The following is a 21612-nucleotide window of genomic DNA, read 5'->3' as shown; positions in this document are numbered from 1 at the left end:
ACTGGGCAAGCTAGAATAATATACTTTAAAGTATTGTTTTTATTCAGGGAAAATAAACGTGTGCTTGCATCAACAATAGCTAGTAATTTTGTGAACACAGAAGAGAAACAACGGGTTGTTGTTTCAGTTTGTTGTAGCGCCACCACATAATGTCCCTGGCTTGCTCATATCGGCTTATATCTTTATTTTCGTTATTTTCCCGCCACCAACTCTTGCAAGTCCCACTGTTCTACAATCAGGACAGGCCTCCTGCAATGTATTCAGCCAATCATTATCACCAGTCGAGCCTATCTCCCAATGGCAAAGCGAGGGAGGGCGTTGATGTTGGACCTCGCGGGAAAGTGACGCAACATTTTGCCGCGAAAGAGTCAGCGTGGAATTCGTTGTCCACAGAATCTCATTGGAGTCAATCACCAAAAAGGTGTTTTGCGTTTAGAATTATTGCACTGTATTTTCATCACTTTGTAGATATAATCCGTGCATTATGTCTGGTTTCGACGACCCGGGAGTGTATTACAGTGACAGCTTCGGCGGTGGAGATGGACCCGGGGATGAAAGTGGTGTGAAACGGAGCCAGATCAAGAAACGATTCCGTGAATTTCTTCGGCAGTTCAGAGTTGGGACCGATCGCACCGGTTTCACCTATAAATACAGGTAAGATCAAGATTGTATGAAGTGCCTCGAAGTCATTGTCGATGGCTACCGCCGGTTTGTGTGATGACGATGTTCCACAGATGGCTGACGTTGTTAGTTATTTAGCTAGGTAGTTAGCCGGTTAGCTAACAGTTAGTTAGGTAGCCAGTTACTGTAACGTTAGCTAACTAACTACCACTGATCACCACAATGGTCTTGAAGGAATCAAGTTTGACTCTATTCAAGGTCCTGTGATTGAGTTTGTATTTAGCTATGTCGAATCGTTTTGTTTGCCATATTGTTACGTTCACATTCTGTGTAAGATATCTATATGTCTTATATTGTTCATGTTGGATTGTTGACATGTGTTCTGGTCTGTAGAGATGACCTGAAGAGACACTACACCCTGGGTGAGTACTGGGTGGAGGTGGAGATGGAGGACCTGGCCAGCTTTGACGAGGACCTGTCAGACTGCCTGTACAAGCTGCCCTCTGAGAACCTGCCGCTGGTGAGAGGCTTGAATAGAATAATAATAGACTAAGAATTTGAAGTGTTTTTAATTGGCCCAATTGCAGGCAGAATAATTCATGGGTTAGATGGGTTCCTATATTTTGCTGATCGTATCATACTGATCTACTATTTTTTGAAAATGATCCCTTTTAAACTGAGCCCTGACATTATGATTGACAGCTGGAGGAGGCCGCCCAGGAGGTGGCTGATGAGGTGACCCGTCCCAGGCCCCTGGGAGAGGAGACAGTGCAGGAAATCCAGGTCATGCTGAAGAGTGATGCCCATCCTGCCTCCATCCGCAACCTCAAGGTAAGAGACCCTCTGAGGATGCAATGCTGGGCCTTTCACATTTCAGTTGGCTCATGTAGAGGGTGGCATGAAAGATGTCCCTCAATTTCCCATCCATGTAACATGCCATGACTCTGAACTCTCCATCTCTTTCTCTCTGGTAGTCTGAGCAGGTGTCCAGGCTGGTGAAGGTCCCTGGGATCGTCATCTCTGCCACGGCTGTGAGGGCCAAGGCCACCAGGGTGTGTCTGCAGTGTCGTGGCTGTCGCTCTGTCATCAGTAACATCTCCCTGCCCCCAGGCCTGCAGGGCTACGCTCTTCCCCGAAAGTGCAACACGTGAGTGCAACCCTCTGAGTTGAGTGTTTGTGTGCACACTCCAGTACATGAAAAGTGCATAAAGTCATCTTGTGTGTGTAAAATCATCTGCTTTATCATAGTGTGTGTGATTCCATTCTTAAACATCTCTTCTCTGTCTCTCAGTGAGCAGGCTGGTAGGGTGAGGTGTCCTATAGATCCCTACTTCATCATTCCAGACCGTTGTGTCTGTGTGGACTTCCAGACCCTCCGTCTGCAGGAGTCTCCAGATGCTGTGCCACACGGAGAGATGCCCCGCCACCTGCAGCTCTACTGTGACAGGTAACACACACAGCAGCATCTGTGTACCACAATATTCTCAATTAAAAACAATTAACACATGCCCAATATACACACAGTGCAAAGTGAGACCGAAGAGTACATACCACGTTAAAGCTCATGTTCTGCATCCCCTCAGGTACCTGTGTGACCGTGTGGTCCCTGGGAACAGAGTGACCATCATGGGGATCTACTCCATCAAGAAGGTGACCCATGCTAAGGGTAGGGGCAGAGATAAAAGTGCAGGCGTGGGCATCCGCTCCTCCTACCTCCGTGTGGTGGGCATTCAGCAGGACACAGAGGGAGCAGGTAGGCATGATAAGGCTACTAGAGGTTAGATTACTTATCCAACATTATATCCTATGTGGGATAGTGTCATAGTTATAATGCTATCTTTGTCTCTCAGGTCGCGGGGCCACAGGGTCAGTCTCCCCTCAGGAAGAGGAGGAGCTGAGAGCATTGGCATCATCCCCCGACGTCTACGGCTCCCTCGCACGTTCCATCGCTCCTTCCATCTACGGCAGTGATGACCTGAAAAAGGCCATCGCCTGCCTGCTGTTCGGCGGCTCCAGGAAGAGGTGAGTCATAAACATTGGAAATTGCATGTAGAATTGTAAGATTTTTGATATGCTCACATTTCTCTCCAGTATGTACAGTGGGGAGAACAAGTATTTGATACGCTGCCGATTTTGCAGGTTTTCCTACTTACAAAGCATGTAGAGGTCTGTAATTTTTATCATAGGTACACTTCAACTGTGAGAGACGGAATCTAAAAACAAAAATCCAGAAAATCACATTGTATGATTTTTAAGTAATTAATTTGCATTTTATTGCATGACATAAGTATTTGATCACCTACTAACCAGTAAGAATTCCGGGCTCTCACAGACCTGTTTCTTCTTTTTTAAGAAGCCCTCCTGTTCTCCACTCATTACCTGTATTAACTGCACCGGTTTGAACTCGTTACCTATATAAAAGACACCTGTCCACACACTCAATCAAACAGACTCCAACCTCTCCACAATGGCCAAGACCAGAGAGCCGTGTAAGGACATCAGGGATAAAATTGTAGACCTGCACAAGGCTGGGATGGGCTACAGGACCATAGGCAAGCAGCTTGGTGAGAAGGCAACAACTGTTGGCGCAATTATTAGAAAATTGAAGAAGTTCAAGATGACGGTCAATCACCCTTGGTCTGGGGCTCCATGCAAGATTTCACCTCATGGGGCATCAATGATCATGAGGAAGGTGAGGGATCAGCCCAGAACTACACGGCAGGACCTGGTCAATGACCTGAAGAGAGCTGGGACCACAGTCTCAAAGAAAACCATTAGTAACACACTACGCCGTCATGGATTAAAATCCTGCAGCGCACGCAAGGTCCCCCTGCTCAAGCCAGCGCATGTCCAGGCCCATCTGAAGTTTGCCAATGGCCATCTGGATGATCCAGAGGAGGAATGGGAGAAGGTCATGTGGTCTGATGAGACAAAAATATAGTTTTTTGGTCTAAACTCCACTCGCCGTGTTTGGAGGAAGAAGAAGGATGAGTACAACCCCAAGAACACCATCCCAACCGTGAAGCATGGAGGTTGAAACGTCATTCTTTGGGGATGCTTTTCTGCAAAGGGGACAGGACGACTGCACCATATTGAGGGGAGGATGGATGGGGCCATGTATCGCGAGATCTTGGCCAACAACCTCCTTCCCTCAGTAAGAGCATTGAAGATGGGTCATGGCTGGATCTTCCAGCATGACAACGACCCCGAAACACACAGCCAGGGCAACTAAGGAGTGGCTCCGTAAGAAGCATCTCAAGGTCCTGGAGTGGCCTAGCCAGTCTCCAGACCTGAACCCAATAGAACATCTTTGGAGGGGAGCTGAAAGTCCGTATTGCCCAGCGACAGCCCCGAAACCTGAAGGATCTGGAGAAGGTCTGTATGGAGGAGTGGGCCAAAATCCCTGCTGCAGTGTGTGCAAACCTGGTCAAGACCTAAAGGAAACGTATGATCTCTGTAATTGCAAACAAAGGTTTCTGTACCAAATATTAAGTTCTGCTCTTCTGATGTATCAAATACTTATGTCATGCAATAAAATGCAAATGAATTACTTAAAAATCATACAATGTGATTTTCTGGATTTTTGTTTTAGATTAAGTCTCTCACAGTTGAAGTGTACCTATGATAAAAATTACAGACCTCTACATGCTTTGTAAGTAGGAAAACCTGCAAAATCGTCAGTGTATCAAATACTTGTTCTCCCCACTGTATGTATGTATGGTAATAATGACCTTTCCTGTCTCAGGCTGCCTGACGGGCTGACCCGTAGAGGAGACATCAACTTGCTGATGCTGGGAGACCCCGGTACTGCCAAGTCTCAGCTGCTCAAGTTTGTGGAGAGGTGCTCTCCCATTGGGGTAAGGATGGGCTTTAATGTACAGTGTGTATGTATTCTCACCCCTTGACTTTTTCCACATTTTGTTGCGTTACAGCCAGAATTTAAAATGGATAAAATTGAGATTTATTTTGTCATTGGACTGCACGCAATACCCCATAACGTCAAAGTGGAATTTAGTTTTGACATTTTTACAAATTAATTAAAAATAAAAAGCTGAAATGTCTTGAGTCAGTAAGTATTCAACCCCTCTGTTATGGCAAGCCTACATAAGTTCAGCAGTAAAAATGTGCTTAACAAGTCACATAAGTTGCATGGACTCACTCTGTGTGCAATAATAGTGTTTAACATGGTTTTTGAAAGAATACCTAATCTCTGTACCCCACACATACAATTATCTGTAAGGTCGAGCAGTGAATTTCAACCACAAAGACCAGGGAGGTTTTCCAATGCCTCGCAAAGAAGGGCACTTATTGGTAGACTGAAAAAATATATATCCCTTAGAGCATGATGAAGTTTTGAATTACACTTTGGATGGTATATCAATACACCCAGTCACTACAAAGATACATGCGTTTTTCCTAACTCAGGAGAGGAAGGAAACCGCTCAGAGATTTCAACATGAGGGCAATGGTGACTTTAAAACAGTTAGTTTAATGGCTGTGATGGGAGAAAACTGAGGATGGATCAACAACATTGTAGTTACTCCACAATACTAACCTAATTGACAGAGTGAAAAGGAGGAAGCCTGTACAGAATACAAATATTCCAAAACATGCATCCTGTTTGCAACAAGGGACTAAAGTAATACTACAAAAAATTTGGCAAAGCAATGAACTATTTGTCCTGACTGAATACAAAGTGTTATGTTTGGGGCAAATCCAGTACAACACATTACTGAGTACCACTCTCCATATTGTCAAGCGTAGTGGGGGCTGCATCATGTTATGGGTATGCTTGTAATCATTAAGGACTGGGAAGTTTTTCAGGATAACAAATACACGGAATGGAGCTAAGCACAGGCAAAATCCTAGAGGAAGAACTACCTGGTTCAGTCTGCTTTCCACCAGACACTGGGAGCTGAATTCACCTTTCAGCATTACAATAACCTAAAATACAAGGCCAAATCTATACTGGAGTTGCTTACCAAGAAGACAGTGAATGTTCCTGAGTGGCTGAGTTACAGTTTTGACTTAAATTTACTTAATCTATGGCAAGACCTGAAAATGGTTGTCTAGTAATGATCAACAACGAATTTGACAGAAAATAATAATGGGCAAGTTGCACAATCCAGGTGTGGAAAGCTCTTAGAGACTTACCCAGAAAGACTCACAGCTGTTATCGCTGTCAACGGTGCTTTTAAGAAGTATTGACTCACGGGTGTGAATACTTATGTAAATTAGATTATAAATATGAAAATTAGATTATGGGATATTGTGTGTAGATGGGTGAGGGGGGGAAATATATATTTAATCCATTTTGAATCCAGGCTGTAACACAACATAATGTGAAGAAGTCAAGGGGTATGAATACTTTCTGAAAGCACTGTGTGTGTGTGTATATATATTTTTCAGCACTATCTTATGACACTCCCTCAACATAGTTTTGAATATGAATTACAAAGATGGATTCCAGAAGTTTAATTTGACAATTTATCAGTGTGCTAGTGACCCCTATCTAAAGCGCTAACCCATATCTCCCCTCTCTCTCTTCCTCTGTCAGGTGTATACCTCAGGTAAAGGCAGCAGTGCTGCTGGTCTGACGGCCTCTGTCCTCAGGGACCCCGTCACCCGTGGCTTCATCATGGAGGGAGGAGCCATGGTGCTGGCTGATGGTGGGGTGGTGTGCATTGATGAGTTTGACAAAGTAAGGGAACATGGACAAGAGAAGTACATAAATTGCTGAATACTTGACAAGTTTGTTTGCAGACTCTTAACTGCGTCTCTCTTTCCTCTCAGATGAGAGAGGATGACAGAGTAGCCATCCATGAAGCCATGGAGCAACAGACCATCTCCATTGCCAAGGCTGGCATCACCACCACCCTGAACTCCCGCTGCTCGGTGCTGGCCGCTGCTAACTCTGTGTTTGGCCGTTGGGACGACACCAAGGGAGAGGACAACATCGACTTCATGCCCACCATCTTGTCCCGTTTCGACATGATCTTTATCATCAAGGACATCCACGACCATCAGAGAGACATGGTGAGGGAACACACTTTAGTCTTCTGGGTTTGTGTGTGTGGGAGAAGGTTTATGCACAGGGATACTGAACACGGCACAGGCTAGCACAGTGTTAACACAATCCACACTATTTACCTTCTTTTCTCTCTCAGACTCTGGCCCGCCACGTGATGAACGTCCATCTCAGTGCTCATACACAGACTGAGAGTGTAGAGGGAGAGATCACACTGGCCACACTGAAGAAGTACATTGCCTATGCCAGAACGTGAGTCTTGAAAAATTCTGCAGATAATATATCCTGTGTATGTTATATTCTGTTTAGATTGAATTCATGAACTCTACTCACAAAGAAACAATCCTACACACTAGCCTATACACATGAAGGGATTTGGTGTTTAACGGTCAAATGTGCCCTGACAGGAAATGCGGCCCACGTCTCTCTGCGTCGGCAGCTGAAAAGCTGAAGAACAGATACGTGGTGATGAGGAGTGGAGCGAGGGAACATGAGAGGGAGAGCGACAGGAGAGCCTCCATCCCCATCACTGTCAGGTACCTATATGATGCTTCACCTGACATCATTACCAATCAGGATACAGTCTATCTTCAGTGTCATTACGCTTGATTCTGTGGTCCCCTGTAGGCAGCTGGAGGCGGTGGTGCGCATCTCTGAGTCCCTGGCCAAGATGAAGCTGCAGGCCGTGGCTGGAGAGGAGGAGGTGGACGAGGCCCTGCGGCTCTTCCAGGTGTCCACACTGGACGCTGCGCTGTCCGGCAGTCTCTCGGGTGTGGAGGGCTTCACCACTCAGGAGGACCAGGAGATGATCTCTCGTGTTGAGAAGCAGCTGAAGAGACGCTTTGCCATTGGCTCCCAGGTGTCCGAGCACAGCATCGTCCAGGACTTCACCAAGCAGGTCAGTTACACTAGTCTACTTTGAACATACAGTGGGGAAAAAAAGTATTTAGTCAGCCACCAATTGTGCAAGTTCTCCCACTTAACAAGATGAGAGAGGCCTGTCATTTTCATCATAGGTACACGTCAACTATGACCGACAAAATTAGAAAAAGAAATCCAGAAAATCACATTGTAGGATTTTTAATGAATTTATTTGCAAATTATGGTGGAAAATAAGTATTTGGTCAATAACAAAAGTTTCTCAATACTTTTATATACCCTTTGTTGGCAATGACACAGGTCAAACGTTTTCTGTAAGTCTTCACAAGGTTTTCACACACTGTTGCTGGTATTTTGGCCCATTCCTCCATGCAGATCTCCTCTAGAGCAGTGATGTTTTGGGGCTGTCGCTGGGCAACACGGACTTTCAACTCCCCTCCAAAGATTTTCTATGGGGTTGAGATCTGGAGACTGGCTAGGCCACTCCAGGACCTTGAAATGCTTTTTACGAAGCCACTCCTTCGTTGCCCGGGCGGTGTGTTTGGGATCATTGTCATGCTGAAAGACCCAGCCACGTTTCATCTTCAATGCCCTTGCTGATGGAAGGAGGTTTTCACTCAAAATCTCATGATACATGGCCCCATTCATTCTTTCCTTTACACGGATCAGTCGTCCTGGTCCCTTTGCAGAAAAACAGCCCCAAAGCATGATGTTTCCACCCCATGCTTCACAGTAGGTATGGTGTTCTTTGGATGCAACTCAGCATTCTTTGTCCTCCAAACACGACTGAGTTGAGTTTTTACCAAAAAGTTATATTTTGGTTTCATCTGACCATATGACATTCTCCCAATCCTCTTCTGGATCATCCAAATGCACTCTAGCAAACTTCAGACGGGCCTGAACATGTACTGGCTTAAGCAGGGGGACACGTCTGGCACTGCAGGTTTTGAGTCCCTGGCGGCGTAGTGTGTTACTGATGGTAGGCTTTGTTACTTTGGTCCCAGCTCTCTGCAGGTCATTCACTAGGTCCCCCCGTGTGGTTCTGGGATTTTTGCTCACCGTTCTTGTGATAATTTTGACCCCACGGGGTGTGATCTTGCGTGGAGCCCCAGATCGAGGGAGATTATCAGTGGTCTTGTATGTCTTCCATTTCCTAATAATTGCTCCCACAGTTGATTTCTTCAAACCAAGCTGCTTACCTATTGCAGATTCAGTCTTCCCAGCCTGGTGCAGGTCTACAATTTTGTTTCTGGTGTCCTTTGACAGCTCTTTGGTCTTGGCCATAGTGGAGTTTGGAGTGTGACTGTTTGAGGTTGTGGACAGGTGTCTTTTTATACTGATAACAAGTTCAAACAGGTGCCATTAATACAGGTAACGAGTGGAGGACAGAGGAGCCTCTTAAAGAAGAAGTTACAGGTCTGTGAGAGCCAGAAATCTTGCTTGTTTGTAGGTGACCAAATACTTATTTTCCACCATAATTTGCAAATAAATTCATTACAAATCCTACAATGTGATTTTCTTGATTTTTTTTCTCCTCAATTTGTCTGTCATAGTTGACGTGTACCTATGATGAAAATTACAGGCCTCTCTCATCTTTTTAAGTGGGAGAACTTGCACAATTGGTGGCTGACTAAATACTTTTTTCCCCCACTGTATACTGTGTTGAACAGAGACTGGACCACTTGGTCAATCACGTAAAAGTACCTTGTGCAATGGAATGTTGGGCATTTGTCTATATGATTGAGTGCTGTCCTCAGTTGGCCTACATGTTACCCTGTAGCCTGTTTACCTGTCCACTGACCAGAATCTATCTCTACCCTCTCCCATATACAGAAGTATCCAGAGCAGGCCATCTACAAGGTCCTTCACCTGATGATGAGGAGGGGAGAGCTGCAGCACCGCATGCAGAGGAAGGTGCTCTACAGAGTCAAGTAGTTTCACAAAAAGATGCATACGCACAAAGATGAAGTCATGATGGGCTTTGTAAATAGTAGTTGGGACAAGCGTCTCCTCCATTCATTCCTCACAAGCCGGTGGACATCTTCATGAAGTCACGTCAATGTCTTCTCCATCCTAGACCATGGTCCGCCTACAGAGCCACTGATGTCTACCTTTTCATGTGTTGCTTTGCCAAGTTAAGCCAACAACAGTTATTAACAGTTCTATTGCTCTCATAAGTCTTTTGGTATCTATTCTTTTAAGACTAAGCAAATGATGTTATGGAGGCTATTTTGTATGAACTGTATTGTTTGGGGTAAGAAATGAGTGACATGAGAATGCCCTAAAGATTAACGTTAAATCATTAATTGTGTAAGGTTCATGGTGTTTTGTACTGAAAATAAATACATGTCTAAAGGAAGTTTGCTGTGTTGAAATGGTGCACATAATCTTTAATGAAACATACTATGTACAAAGATATTGCAATTAATACAGCATATATCAATTTTCATTACTATAAGATTGCCTTAAGCATTTAAAAAAGTACAGCCATGACTAAGTGCATACACCCTTAGGTGGTCATGATTGGTGAAGTGATTCTGTCAACTACATAAACATACATATTTAAGGACTTATTTCAAGGCTTTAGAATACATAGATCCCTATTCCGACTGTTGCTAAAGCAACACAAATACCCAGAGAGAACTGCAGGATGGACGAAGAGGGGATGAAAGCTGGCGTCTTGGTCTTTTCTTGGTCCCCTGCAAAAGCAAAATAATACCTTTTATAACACAAAAGTCAGGTGAAAGATCACATCTTTCCGTTCAGCATATAAACTTTGACTTACCATAAGCTTCCTCTGAGACACTCAACATTTTCTGTAGATCATCGAAGACCTGTATGAGAAATAACAGACAGGATGTCTTCATTGAACGAGACACACAATCATCAGCAATATGCTATGGCAACCCAGTAACAAGTTTACAATGCATCATTCACTAGACCTTCCAGTTTCACTTCCTTCGCACAGTTCTGTTTTGCAAGTTTCAAGTTTTAATGTCACATGCACAAGTACAGTGAAATGCCTTTCTTGTAAGCTAAAAACCCAACAATGCAATAATCAATAAGAATGTAATACTAAAAATAACATACTATAAATAACATAATGTAGAACAAAAACATGAGAAAAATAATAAGAAATAAGAACATGAGAAATTAAGCATACTATATACAGGGTCAGTCAGTTCCAGTACCATATTTACAATGTAATGGAGTGATATAGGTAGATATGTATAGGGATAAGGTGATTAGGCATCAGGACAAATGATAAACAGAGTAGCAGCAGTGTATATGATGATTGTATGTGAGTGCGTGTGTGTAGAGTCAATATAAATGTATGTGCATATTATGTGTGTGAGCAAATTTTGGAGTGAGGGTTTGTGTCTGTGTTGGAGTGCGAGTGTGCATAGAGAGTGCAAAAATGAAATACAAGGGTCAACTCAGATAGTCCGTTTAGCCATTTTGTTAGCTATTTAGTTAGCTATTTAGCAGTCTTATGGCTTGGGGATAGAAGCTGTTCAGGAGCCTGTTGGTGTCAGACTTGATGCACCGGTACCGCTTGCCGTGCAGAAGTAGAGAGAACAGTCTATGGCTTGGGTGGCTGGAGTCTTTAATGATTTTCCGGGCCCTCCTTTCACACCGCCTGATATAGAGGTCCTGGATGGCAGGGAACTCAACCCCAGTGATGTACTTGGCTGTCCGCACCACCTTCTGTAGCACCATTCGATCGAGGGCGGTGCTACTGTCATACCAAGCAGTGATGCAGCCAGTCAAGATGCTCTCAATGGTACAGCTGTATAACTTTTCATAGTGACTTTTCATTATTGTATCAGTTCCCATAACCTATATTCTTACCCAGTTTGCAGCCACCCTTCCTCCCTCTTCCCTTTCTGCAGCCACCCTTCCTCCCTCTTCCCTTTCACTCACCTTGATGTTGAGTTCGAAGGCCATGATAGCCTCCTCCAGCACCCCCTCCCTCTCCTCCTTGGTCAGCTCGATGCTGTTCATTCTGCTCCTGTACAGCTGCTTGAAGCGGTTAGGGCTTGACACTCCGGGGAAGGAGAAAAATGACAGTCCCTCTCCGCTGCTTAACCCAATTGACTTCTGGGTAATCTTCCCCAAAACTTGTCCTCCTGACAGGTCACCTAGGTAACGGGTGTAGGCGTGGGCCACCAGCAATTTAGGATTGCCTTCGCCAATCTGAAGAGGGAGACAAAGAAATTGTTATTACTAAGCAGGTACACAATTAAGATAGTGTGCCTACCCTGCATGTTGGTATATATATAGCCTGTACCTTGCGAAGTCTCTGTGTATATCTGTGTGTTGCAGCAGGAGTGATGACTCTCTTTCGCCACTCCTTTCCAAAGAAGTGTTCCAGATCTCTCTCTAGTGTCTCCAGTCGGGCCAGTTCCTGGGGGAAGTATATCGGTGCGACACCTGGGTGGGAAGCATTTCTGTCCATCTCCTCTTCCAGTGCTTTGTAGATCACATAGAGGGAACACAGAAGAAGCTGCCATGGAAAAGAGGGGCAAATATTAATACTTAATACACATTGAGTGCTCATTCTCCATGACTATGTAGAAAGTTAAACAAAAGGCCTTCTAGGTAGTTTATAATATGAAAACCACTGTAAATTATTTTGGCAAGTGGTTTTTAATTTACTCTCAGATTTTCTCACCTTGTACTGCGGAAGAGTTATCTGTCCCTTCTGATAGCTCAGCATCAGTTGGGTGTTTTCTGCCCTGACATGGATGTCTTTAGTCGCTGCTTTTATCTGCTCTGACAAATCACTGAGGAGAGATGGCGAACATTGGAAGGAGGACATACTGATTTACCCGAGTACAGTAAATGTGAGCACAGTGTTTGCAGTTAGTAATTGTGTTCTGTATCTTCAATACCTTTACTTTACCATATATCAGCCCTGACCTGGTCTGAAATACAATAATCTAGTAAACATATCGACCATTCATTACAAAGTTACTGTACCTGCCAGGGCTCTGCATTTCATATTTCTGTGCCGAGTTGACTGTCTCCATGTCTGTAATCCAGAATTGTTTATATGGTGGTTATAACATTATCACTCAAATGTGACCAACTGTTACAGTTTATTCAAAAACAAGTCAGTGAAAGAGTTGATAATTTACCTGTTTGGTATTTCCTTGTTGATGTCTTGTTGTACAGCTGGTAAATGAAAGCTGCCTCCTCAGACAAGTTTAGAGTTGCTGTGTCCTCTTTGTCCTGTGCCCCTGTCTTTATATTTGACTTCCTCACCTTCTCTCCCAGTGTTTGTCAGCTAAATCAAATGGGAAGTGAGACTGTTGACTCATTTCCCTTATGCTGAACCTTAACATGACAGGGCAGATTTACCAGTGAGGGGAGAGCATGAGTGAGCAGATGGGATGGTAGAAATCATTAAAGACAGTCACATGAACCACAGGAAGTGAATGTGTTCCTTCTGCTATTGAGGGAGAGTATGTTGACTACAGGTGAGAACAAAGTTATATACACTGAGTGTACAAAACATTAGGAACACCTTCCTAATATTGAGTTGCACCCCCTTTTGCTCTCAGAACAGCCTCAATTCATCGGGGAATCGACTATAAGGTGTTGAAAGCGTTCCACAGGGATGCTGGCCCATGTTGATTCTAATGCTTCTCACAGTTGTGTCAAGTTGGCTGGATGTCTTTTGGGTGGTGGACCATTTTTGATGCGCACAGGAAACTGTTGAGCGTGAAAAACCCAGCAGCGTTGCAATTCTTGACACACTCAAACCTACTACCATATCCAAAGAGGACATTGTATTATTTCTTTGTACTCCCTGACGAAGGCCATGCAGCCGAACCGCCTCGGATATTTTAAAAACCTTGTTTCTATTGAACATGCCATACAAATAAAGGCATTTTAATTAATTATATGAAGAGTGCCTTGGTCCTCCTTTCTTTTTGACTACTACCATATCCGTTCAAAGGCACTTAAAACTTTTGTCTTGCCAATTCACCCTCTGAATGGCATACATAAACAATCCATGTCTCAATTGACTCAAGGCTTGAAAATCCTTCTTTAACCTGTCTCCTCCCCTTCATCTACACTGATTGAAGTGGATTTAACAGGTGATATCAATAAGCGATCTTAGCTTTCACCTGGATTCACCTGGTCAGCCTATGTCTTGTTCCTAATGTTTTGTGCACTCAGTGTATGTACCTATTAGTTTTTCTGAAGATGAGTCAGAATAACAAGAGTGATTCAATATGCTGACTTAACTGCAGGCAGGACTCAATAGTTTAGTTAATCCAATTTAACCCAATTCTCTCTCCCATTGTGTTCATTGCACTTTGTGTTGGTACAAAGTTGCAGCCACAAATGACTAACTGCAGGTCAAAATTCATTTCAGGGGATTACATTGTAAACTCTTGCTCTCAACATTCAATTAGTATGATTTACCCTACATCTGTCTATTATCCATCTATTGATCTATTACCAATCTATAGATAACCTGATATGACACCAGCTAGCATAATAACATGATTCAACAAAATAGAGAAGGGGGATAAGATGACTCAACAGAAATGTATGTTGCAGTTGCAGAAGGCAAAAATGATATAAGAGCAATTTCTAGGCATGAGAATATTATGAATAGTTAATTATGTTTATTACATTATAATAATATGCATGTTATGTTTCACTTAATTAACATTTAATAATTATTAGTATGTCTTTCACAAAACATTAATCAAATTACTACAATTATCTCAAAATCTCAAAGATTGCAACATTACAAAGTTTATTACATTGTAATAAAGAATGTAATAAAGAAGGTCAAACTGTTACTTTTTCTACTTGATACTTTTGTATCAACAGTTCTTCAGTGGTGGAAAAAGTACCCAATTGTCATACTTGAGTAAAAATAAAGATACCTTAATAGAAAATGACTCAAGTAAAAGTGAAAGTCACCCAATAAAATCCTACTTGAGTAAAAGTCTAAAAGTATCTGATTTTAAATATACTTAAGTATCAAAAGTAAATGTAATTGCTCAAATATACTTAAGTATCAAAAGTAAAAGTAAAAGTATAAATTATTTCAAATGCCTTATATTAAGCCAACCAGACGGCACCATTTTCTTGTATTTTAAATGTATGGATAGCGAGGGGCACACTCCAACACTCAGACATAATTTACAAACGAAGCATGTGTTTAGTGAGTCCACCAGATCAGAGGCAGTAGGGATGACCAGGTATGTTCTCTTGAAAAGTGTGTGAATTAGAATATTTTCCTGTCCTGCTAAGCATTCAAAATGTAACGAGTACTTTTGGGTGTCAGGGGAAATGTATGGAGTAAAAATAACATAATTTTCTTTAGGAATGTAGTGAAGTAAAAGTAAAAGTAGTCAAACATAGAAATAGTAAAGTAAAGTACAGATAACCCAAAAAACTACATAAGTAGTAATTTAAAGTATTTTTACTTAAGTACTTTACACCACTGCAGTTCTTGTCCGTCACTTTAATTTTCTATCACGCCCTCTATTTTACACACAAGCTCTTATTGGTCAGAATACTTTGGCATGCTGGAGTATCGTATCAAGGGATAGGGCTCCGTTATGAAATCCCAGAATGTATGTTGTTGGAGAGTTTTATTTACAGACCAAATGCTAAATCATATGAGTTTAGATGAGAGGGAACCACTGCAGTGAAAGGTAAGACATCCTACTTTAATTGATCTGTTGTGTCTTTTGGGCTCGTGGAGTGCTTCTCAAACAGCGGTCTAGTGCAGCTGCATCCCCTCATGTCGAGTTATGATGTCGGGACAGTTTCAAGGCGAGCACGGGGATACACCTCATGAAGGCCCGCTATTGTCGTACTTTCTCTGTTCTTCCACTCACTTGAACAATGCTATCTGATATTTCATTTCAAATGACCTTCTTATGTTGGTAAAGCCACTGAAAAGAGTTGCATGACTTTGGCAATAATATGGTTGCTGCTGTCAGTGGATATTTTCAGGCTGCAGCTTCCAAAGCTTAAATTTGCTATTGATTATTGTCACCAGGGTATTGCAATGACCTTCACTAAACCCACTCTCCCACCAATAAATGCCTTCATTGCCTTTTACTCATTCATAGGTCATGGATTCCCCTATCCTTCTTCTCCTTGCCCTCCTGGTCACCCTGGTCCAATGTTTTCCTGATGACTACCACAGTCACAACAGCACCCGTCACCATGACTACTGTGTGCTTGGAGCCGGGCCCGCGGGCCTTCAGATGGGTCACTTTCTCTCCAAGAGTCAGAGAGATTACATCATCTTGGAGAGGAACTCGGGGCCAGGGAGCTTCTTCAATATGTGAGTGCCACTAGTAATGGTTGTCGGCTATATCGGGTGTTGCACTTGCTGAATACATTTTCCAACTCAGTATTTTGTGACAGTGAAACAATGATGCAACTTTCTCTATTGCCCTGCTCATAGAAATATGTCCTGACCTACACCATGTACATGAACGTGTTGTATCTCATGGATATTTTTTCTTTCCATTTAAAGATACCCTCGACACAGGAAACTCATCAGCATCAACAAGATCTACACAGGGAGGCGGAACCGCGAGTTCAACCTTCGCCACGATTGGAACTCCCTCCTGAGCGACAGGCCCGACCTGCTGCTTCAGCGAGTCAGCCGGGAGCTCTACCCCGATGCAGACTCATTCCCCCGCTACCTCTCCATGTATGTGAAGGAGCTGGGGCTGAAGGTCCAGTATGGGGTGGACATCGGGAAGATCAGGGCCTCAGAGTCTGAATCACCTAGAGGCAAGGGATACATACTGACTGACCAGCGTGGACTGGACTATACATGCAGGTACTGTGTTATATCTATACAAATACAGTGCATTCGGAAAGTATTCAGACACCTTGACCTTTTCCACATTTTATGTTACAGCCTTATTCTAAAGTGGATTAAATTGTTTTTCTCCTCAACAATCTACACACAATACCCCATAATGACAAAGCAAAAACAGGTTTTTAAAAAACGGAAATATCACATTTACATAAGTATTTAGACCCTTTACTCAGTACTTTGTTGAAGCACCTTTGGCAGCGATTACAGCCTCAAGTCTTCTTGAGTATGACGCTACAAGCTTTGCACACCTGTATTTGGGGAGTTTCTCCCATTCTTCTATGCAGATCCTCTCAAGCGCTGTCAGGTTGGATGGGGAGCGTCGCTGCACAGCTATTTTCAGGTCTCTCCAGAGATGTTCGATCGGGTTCAAGTCCGGGTTCTGGCTGGGCCACTCAAGGACATTCAGAGACTTGTCCCGAAACCACTCCTGCGTTGTCTTGGCTGTGTGCTTAGGGTCATTGTCCTGTTGGAAGGTGAACCTTCGCCCCAGTCTGAGGTCCTGAGGGCTCTGGAGCAGGTTTTCATCAAGGATCTCTCTGTACTTTGCTCCGTTCATCTTTCCCTCGATCCTGACTAGTCTCCCAGTCCCTGCCGCTGAATAACATCCCCACAGCATGATGCTGCCACCGCCATGCTTCACCTTAGGGATGGTGCCAGGTTTCCTCCAGACATGACGCTTAGCATTCAAGCCAAAGAGTTAAATCTTGGTTTCATCAGACCAGAGAATCTTGTTTCTCATGGTCTGAGTGTCTTTCGGTGCCTAATGGCAAACTCCAAGCGGGCTGTCATGTGCCTTTTACTGAGGAGTGGCTTCTGTCTGGCCACTCTACCATAAAGGCCTGATTGGTGGAGTGCTGCAGAGATGGTTGTCCTTCTAGAAGGTTCTCCCGTCTCCACAGAGGAACTTGGTCACCTCCCTGACCAAGGCCCCTCTCTCCCGATTGATCAGTTTGGCCGGGCGGCCAGCTCTAGGAAGAGTCTTGGTGATTCCAAACTTCTTCCATTTAAGAATGATGGAGGCCACAGTGTTCTTGGGTAACTTTGCTGCAGACATTTTTTGGTACACTTCCCCAGATCTGTGCCTCAACACAATCCTGTCTTGGAGCTCTACGGACAATTCCTTTGACCTCATGGCTTGGTTTTTGCTCTGACATGCACTGTCAGCTGTGGGACCTTATATAGACGGGCGTGTGCCTTTCCAAATCATGTCCAATCAATTGAATTTACCACAGGTGGACTCCAATAAAGTTGTAGAAACATCTCAAGGATGATCAATGGAAATAGGATGTACCTGAGCTCAATTTCGAGTCTCATAGCAAAGGGTCTGAATACTTCTATAAATAAGTGTTTCTGTTTTTTATTTTTTTCATAAATTTGCAAACAAATTCAGAAAACCTGTCTTTGCTTTGTCATTATGGGGTATTGTGTGTGTATATTGATGAGGATTTTAATTTATTGAATCCATTTTAGAATAAGGATGTAACGTAACAAAATGTGGAAAAAGTCAAGGGGTCTGAATACTTTCCGAATGCACTGTATCTAATGTAAAAGGATGGAAATATGGAACAATTCTCCGCTATGAATACCATTCAAGAGATGATTCTCTCTCTTTCTCTCTTACCCACAGAGTCCTCCTGGTGTCCACAGGACTGTGGGATCCTCAGAAGGTCCAGTTTGAGGGCTCAGACCTGGTGGAGGGCTATGAGTCCATCCCTGTGGACCCAGAGGAATATAAGGACCAGGCCGTGCTGATCCTGGGCAAGGGGAACTCAGCATTTGAAACAGCTCAGAGCATCCTGGGTAGGGCCAGCCGGATCCATCTCTATAGCCCGAGCCCGGTCCGCCTAGCCTGGCAGACACATTACGTCGGAGACCTCAGGTACTGAGAGGCATGATTAGGTTTTGACTCCCATATTGTCCTCTCCTACCAATTGTTCTTTCTTTTGTTTCACTGATTTTAGTACTCCTGCAGCAGTGTTTTAGATCGGAGTATGTTGCTATCCTCGTAGCATAATCTTTACATATCAAAGTGACCTATTTTCTCTCTTCCACAGAGCTGTGAACAATGAGCTGCTAGACACGTACCAGCTAAAGTCCCTTGATGGGCTGGTGGAGGGAGGCCTTGAGGACATTGCTATCGTCAGAAATGGAGAGGATAAAAATAAGCGCTCAGGCAGAAAGAAGAAGTGTAGATCCAGTGGGAAGGAAAAGCGTGGCCAGTTGTTCCTTACTCTAGCTGAGCTACTGGACAGTCCGGATGGGAAGAACAGTTCAAAGGTCACAGCGACAAACCTGCCTGTGTACCACAATGACAACTTCTCTCTCCGCCAGCCATATGATCGTGTGATCCGCTGCTTGGGGTTCCGGTTCAACTTCAGCATCTTTGATGGGTATGTCAATTATAATTTTACAGTGGCATGTCTTTACATAGTGCAGAAAGAGTTCTGTTATTGTTTTCTATGGAAGTGGTGGCTCTTCTATTTTATAATTTTCATTGGAAAAGCCATGTTTCAGTCAGATAATGTCAGTCTGTCCTAATGATACCGTTAATCTCTCCAGCTCTGCCCGCCCACCAAGCAGTGAGGGTGCCAGGGGGCGGTTGCCAGGGGTGACAGCCTGGTACGAGGGGCGGGGAACCCCAGGCCTTTTTGTTTTGGGGACGGCTGCCCACTCAAGAGACTATCGCTCTTCTGCAGGGGGGTTTGTTCATGGCTTCCGATACACAGGTAACCATTCAAACTGCTGGTATTACAACGCAGACAAGAGTAAATCTGACTTCTGTATAGTTAGTAACTGTCTGTAAAGGGGGAAAAAGCTATGAAATGACAATTTTGTCTATAAAATAATGTTTATATAGACAAACTGTTTGTTATTTGACTATTTATGGTTGTAACTTTGTGTTCCACCCTAGTGCGTGCTGTACATAGAGTCCTTGAGCTGCGTTACCATAGCAACTCCTGGCCAGCAACCAAACTGTCAATCAGTCAGCTGCAGTCCTGGCTGTTGAGGAGGGTCAATGAGGCCTCCGGACCGTACCAAATGTTTGGGGTACTTGGAGACATAATTTTACTAAGAGGGTAAGTAGCGCTGAACCACTGTGCACATTTGTCTTCATGATTTATTGTCCTTCATTGTAATTTTCTTATCTCTACCAATGAATCTCACATTGATTGATTGCCTATACATATCCCAATTTATGTTAATTAAGGCTGCGTTTACACAGGCAGCCAAATTCTGATATGTTTTTCACTAATCTGTATTTTGACCAATCCGAGCAGCTCTGAAAAAGATCTGATGTGAAAAGATCTGATGTCATTGGTAAAAATACCAATTAGTGTAAAAAAGGTCAGAATTGTGATGCCTATGTATACGCAGCCTAAATTCGTCAATTTGCGAACCATTTAATTTTGAATAATCTACTCCTTTCCTTTCCCATCAGCTCTTACTGTGAGTATCTGGAGGAGTTTCCCCTCCAGGCCCTGCCCCAGTTCTCATTTCTGTCTGGCCACCAGCTCTCCAAGCATGGTCTGCTGGTTCTGGTCCTGCAGTACGGGATGAACCGCACAGACTCACTGGGCCCTGGCAGAGCAGAGTCAGAGTGGACCCGTGCCTGGAGGTCCAACTTCCTCCACCCTGTTCTATACTACTACGACACACTTCCTACTGGTGAGTGTGAGAATGTTATAAACCTTATGAAGAGGACAAAACAGTTTGGCCTTATGCTTGTGTTGAAGACTAAGTTAAGTAATGACATTCAAATGAAGAGTATGTATGTGTATAGCACAAGGCATCTTTGTGGTATGACGTCAGCACTCAAACCTACATTTGTATGTAAAATCAAATACATGTTATTCTTACATTTGTCTGCCACCCTAAACAGAGACGGACATGTGACACCGTCCTGTTGGCTGGCCACTGCCACGGCCCAAGGCAGTGCATCACATGATCGAGGACTTCTTGACTGAGTGGGATGGGCCCATCTCCCACAGCCAGCCACTGCGGCACTTCCTGGAACATTGTCTCCACACTGACCTCAGGGCCTTCTATGCAGGTAGAGCATGTCATCACCTGATCCCTCATTACAACATGCCCTTAGGATATGTCCTTTATATTTCCATATACAGTACCTCCTACTCATCTATTTGTATCACACACGATTTGTTTGTTCGCTTGAAACATACTTTCATACATGAACTGTTATTACTGTTTTATTACGGTTCTGCCCACTCAGTTGAGACATTTTATTACTTGATTACTGTTTTACAATGTGTAAAATTGACCTTGTTTATTTTCCCCACAGAGTCATGTTTCCGCTTTTCCCTTACCAATCGAAAGCCACCCCTGTTTTGTCGTCAGGGATACCTGAGAAAGCATGGGGTTGTTAGTAATAGTCAGCTAAGGCAGCATGCCCATGAAGCTGGGCTAATGCCTACAGAACAGGACTCTGCATCCCTAGACACAGACCCATCGTTCCCTGATTACCTTACCCGAGCTGGAGCCTCAGTGTCCTCTGCAATGAACCTCGACTTCTGATTGTTTACCCAAGGATTCCAAAACTAAGCCTATGACAGTTTTGAAGACATTCTCTACCTCTCATTATAATGTCCCATTAATATATACAGTATATACACTGAGTGTACAAAACATTGAGAACACCTTCCTAATATTGAGTTGCACCCCCCTGCCCCCTCCCCCTTTTGCCCTCAGAACAGCCTCAATTTGTCAGGGCATGGACTCTACAAGGTGTCGAAAGCGTTCCACAGGGATGCTGGCCCATGTTGACTACAATGCTTCCAACAGTTGTGTCAAGTTGGCTGGATGTCCTTTGGGTGGTGGACTGTTCATGATACACACAGGAAACTGTTGAGTGTGGAAAACCCAGCAGTGTTGCAGTTCTTGACACAAACCGGTGCGCCTGGCACCTACTACCATACCCCGTTCAAAGGCACTTAAATATTTTATCTTGCCCATTCACCCTCTGAATGGCACACATACACAATCCATGACCATGTCTCAATTGTCTCAAGGCTTAAAAATCCTTATTTAACCTGACTCTTCCTCATCATCTACACTAGTTAAAGTGGGTTTAACAAGTGACACCAATAAGGGATCATAGCTTTCACCTGGATTCACCTAGTCAGTCTGTCATGGAAAGATGTTCTTAATGTTTTGTACACTCAGTGTGCAGTACCAATCAAAAGTTTGG

General features: G+C 43.6%; 3 protein-coding genes across 3 annotated transcripts; 2 read left to right on the top strand and 1 right to left on the bottom strand.

The window, feature by feature from the left end:
* The first annotated feature begins 32 nt into the window (after nucleotides 1-32).
* Nucleotides 33-9887, top strand: LOC121568972 (DNA replication licensing factor mcm5). The gene is made up of 14 exons (XM_045221270.1): nucleotides 33-654; nucleotides 1015-1141; nucleotides 1324-1452; nucleotides 1596-1768; nucleotides 1913-2068; nucleotides 2205-2374; nucleotides 2472-2643; nucleotides 4367-4478; nucleotides 6179-6322; nucleotides 6415-6657; nucleotides 6789-6901; nucleotides 7057-7185; nucleotides 7277-7547; nucleotides 9362-9887. Exons 1-14 carry the CDS (start codon nucleotides 485-487, stop codon nucleotides 9461-9463), a joined length of 2211 nt encoding a protein of 736 aa, XP_045077205.1. The 5' UTR covers nucleotides 33-484; the 3' UTR covers nucleotides 9464-9887.
* Nucleotides 9888-9895: 8 nt separating this feature from the next.
* On the bottom strand, nucleotides 9896-12780 carry LOC123491209 (heme oxygenase-like). The gene is made up of 7 exons (XM_045221271.1): nucleotides 12670-12780; nucleotides 12512-12563; nucleotides 12204-12315; nucleotides 11820-12035; nucleotides 11453-11725; nucleotides 10314-10362; nucleotides 9896-10227 (listed from the first exon to the last, which is right to left on the bottom strand). The coding sequence occupies exons 2-7, from the start codon at nucleotides 12559-12561 to the stop codon at nucleotides 10112-10114; spliced, it is 816 nt and encodes a 271-aa protein (XP_045077206.1). The 5' UTR covers nucleotides 12562-12563; nucleotides 12670-12780; the 3' UTR covers nucleotides 9896-10111.
* A 2303-nt stretch (nucleotides 12781-15083) lies between these two features.
* On the top strand, nucleotides 15084-21089 carry LOC121570390 (FAD-dependent oxidoreductase domain-containing protein 2). The gene is made up of 10 exons (XM_045221632.1): nucleotides 15084-15216; nucleotides 15640-15857; nucleotides 16053-16364; nucleotides 18034-18285; nucleotides 18461-18796; nucleotides 18966-19132; nucleotides 19318-19483; nucleotides 19846-20072; nucleotides 20287-20457; nucleotides 20707-21089. The coding sequence occupies exons 2-9, from the start codon at nucleotides 15643-15645 to the stop codon at nucleotides 20298-20300; spliced, it is 1689 nt and encodes a 562-aa protein (XP_045077567.1). The 5' UTR covers nucleotides 15084-15216; nucleotides 15640-15642; the 3' UTR covers nucleotides 20301-20457; nucleotides 20707-21089.
* Nucleotides 21090-21612: the final 523 nt, after the last annotated feature.

The sequence above is a fragment of the Coregonus clupeaformis genome, chromosome 7 (assembly GCF_020615455.1).
Source record: "Coregonus clupeaformis isolate EN_2021a chromosome 7, ASM2061545v1, whole genome shotgun sequence".
In the NCBI taxonomy this organism is placed as follows: Eukaryota; Metazoa; Chordata; class Actinopteri; order Salmoniformes; family Salmonidae; genus Coregonus; species Coregonus clupeaformis.
Note: the sequence above shows the minus strand (reverse complement) of the source record. Positions and strands in the feature narration are given on the sequence as shown.

Coding starts and splice junctions, on each gene's coding strand:
- LOC121570390 (XM_045221632.1), top strand. CDS start 15,643: ATGGATTCCCCTATCCTTCTTCTCCTTGCCCTCCTGGTCACCCTGGTC. Junction 15,858..16,052: donor CCAGGGAGCTTCTTCAATAT/GTGAGTGCCACT, acceptor TTCCATTTAAAG/ATACCCTCGACACAGGAAAC. Junction 18,797..18,965: donor AACTTCAGCATCTTTGATGG/GTATGTCAATTA, acceptor TAATCTCTCCAG/CTCTGCCCGCCCACCAAGCA.
- LOC121568972 (XM_045221270.1), top strand. CDS start 485: ATGTCTGGTTTCGACGACCCGGGAGTGTATTACAGTGACAGCTTCGGC. Junction 2,644..4,366: donor TTCGGCGGCTCCAGGAAGAG/GTGAGTCATAAA, acceptor TTCCTGTCTCAG/GCTGCCTGACGGGCTGACCC. Junction 6,658..6,788: donor ACGACCATCAGAGAGACATG/GTGAGGGAACAC, acceptor TTTCTCTCTCAG/ACTCTGGCCCGCCACGTGAT.
- LOC123491209 (XM_045221271.1), bottom strand. CDS start 12,561: ATGGAGACAGTCAACTCGGCACAGAAATATGAAATGCAGAGCCCTGGC. Junction 11,726..11,819: donor ATACACAGAGACTTCGCAAG/GTACAGGCTATA, acceptor CTCCCTCTTCAG/ATTGGCGAAGGCAATCCTAA. Junction 10,228..10,313: donor TGTCTCAGAGGAAGCTTATG/GTAAGTCAAAGT, acceptor TTGCTTTTGCAG/GGGACCAAGAAAAGACCAAG.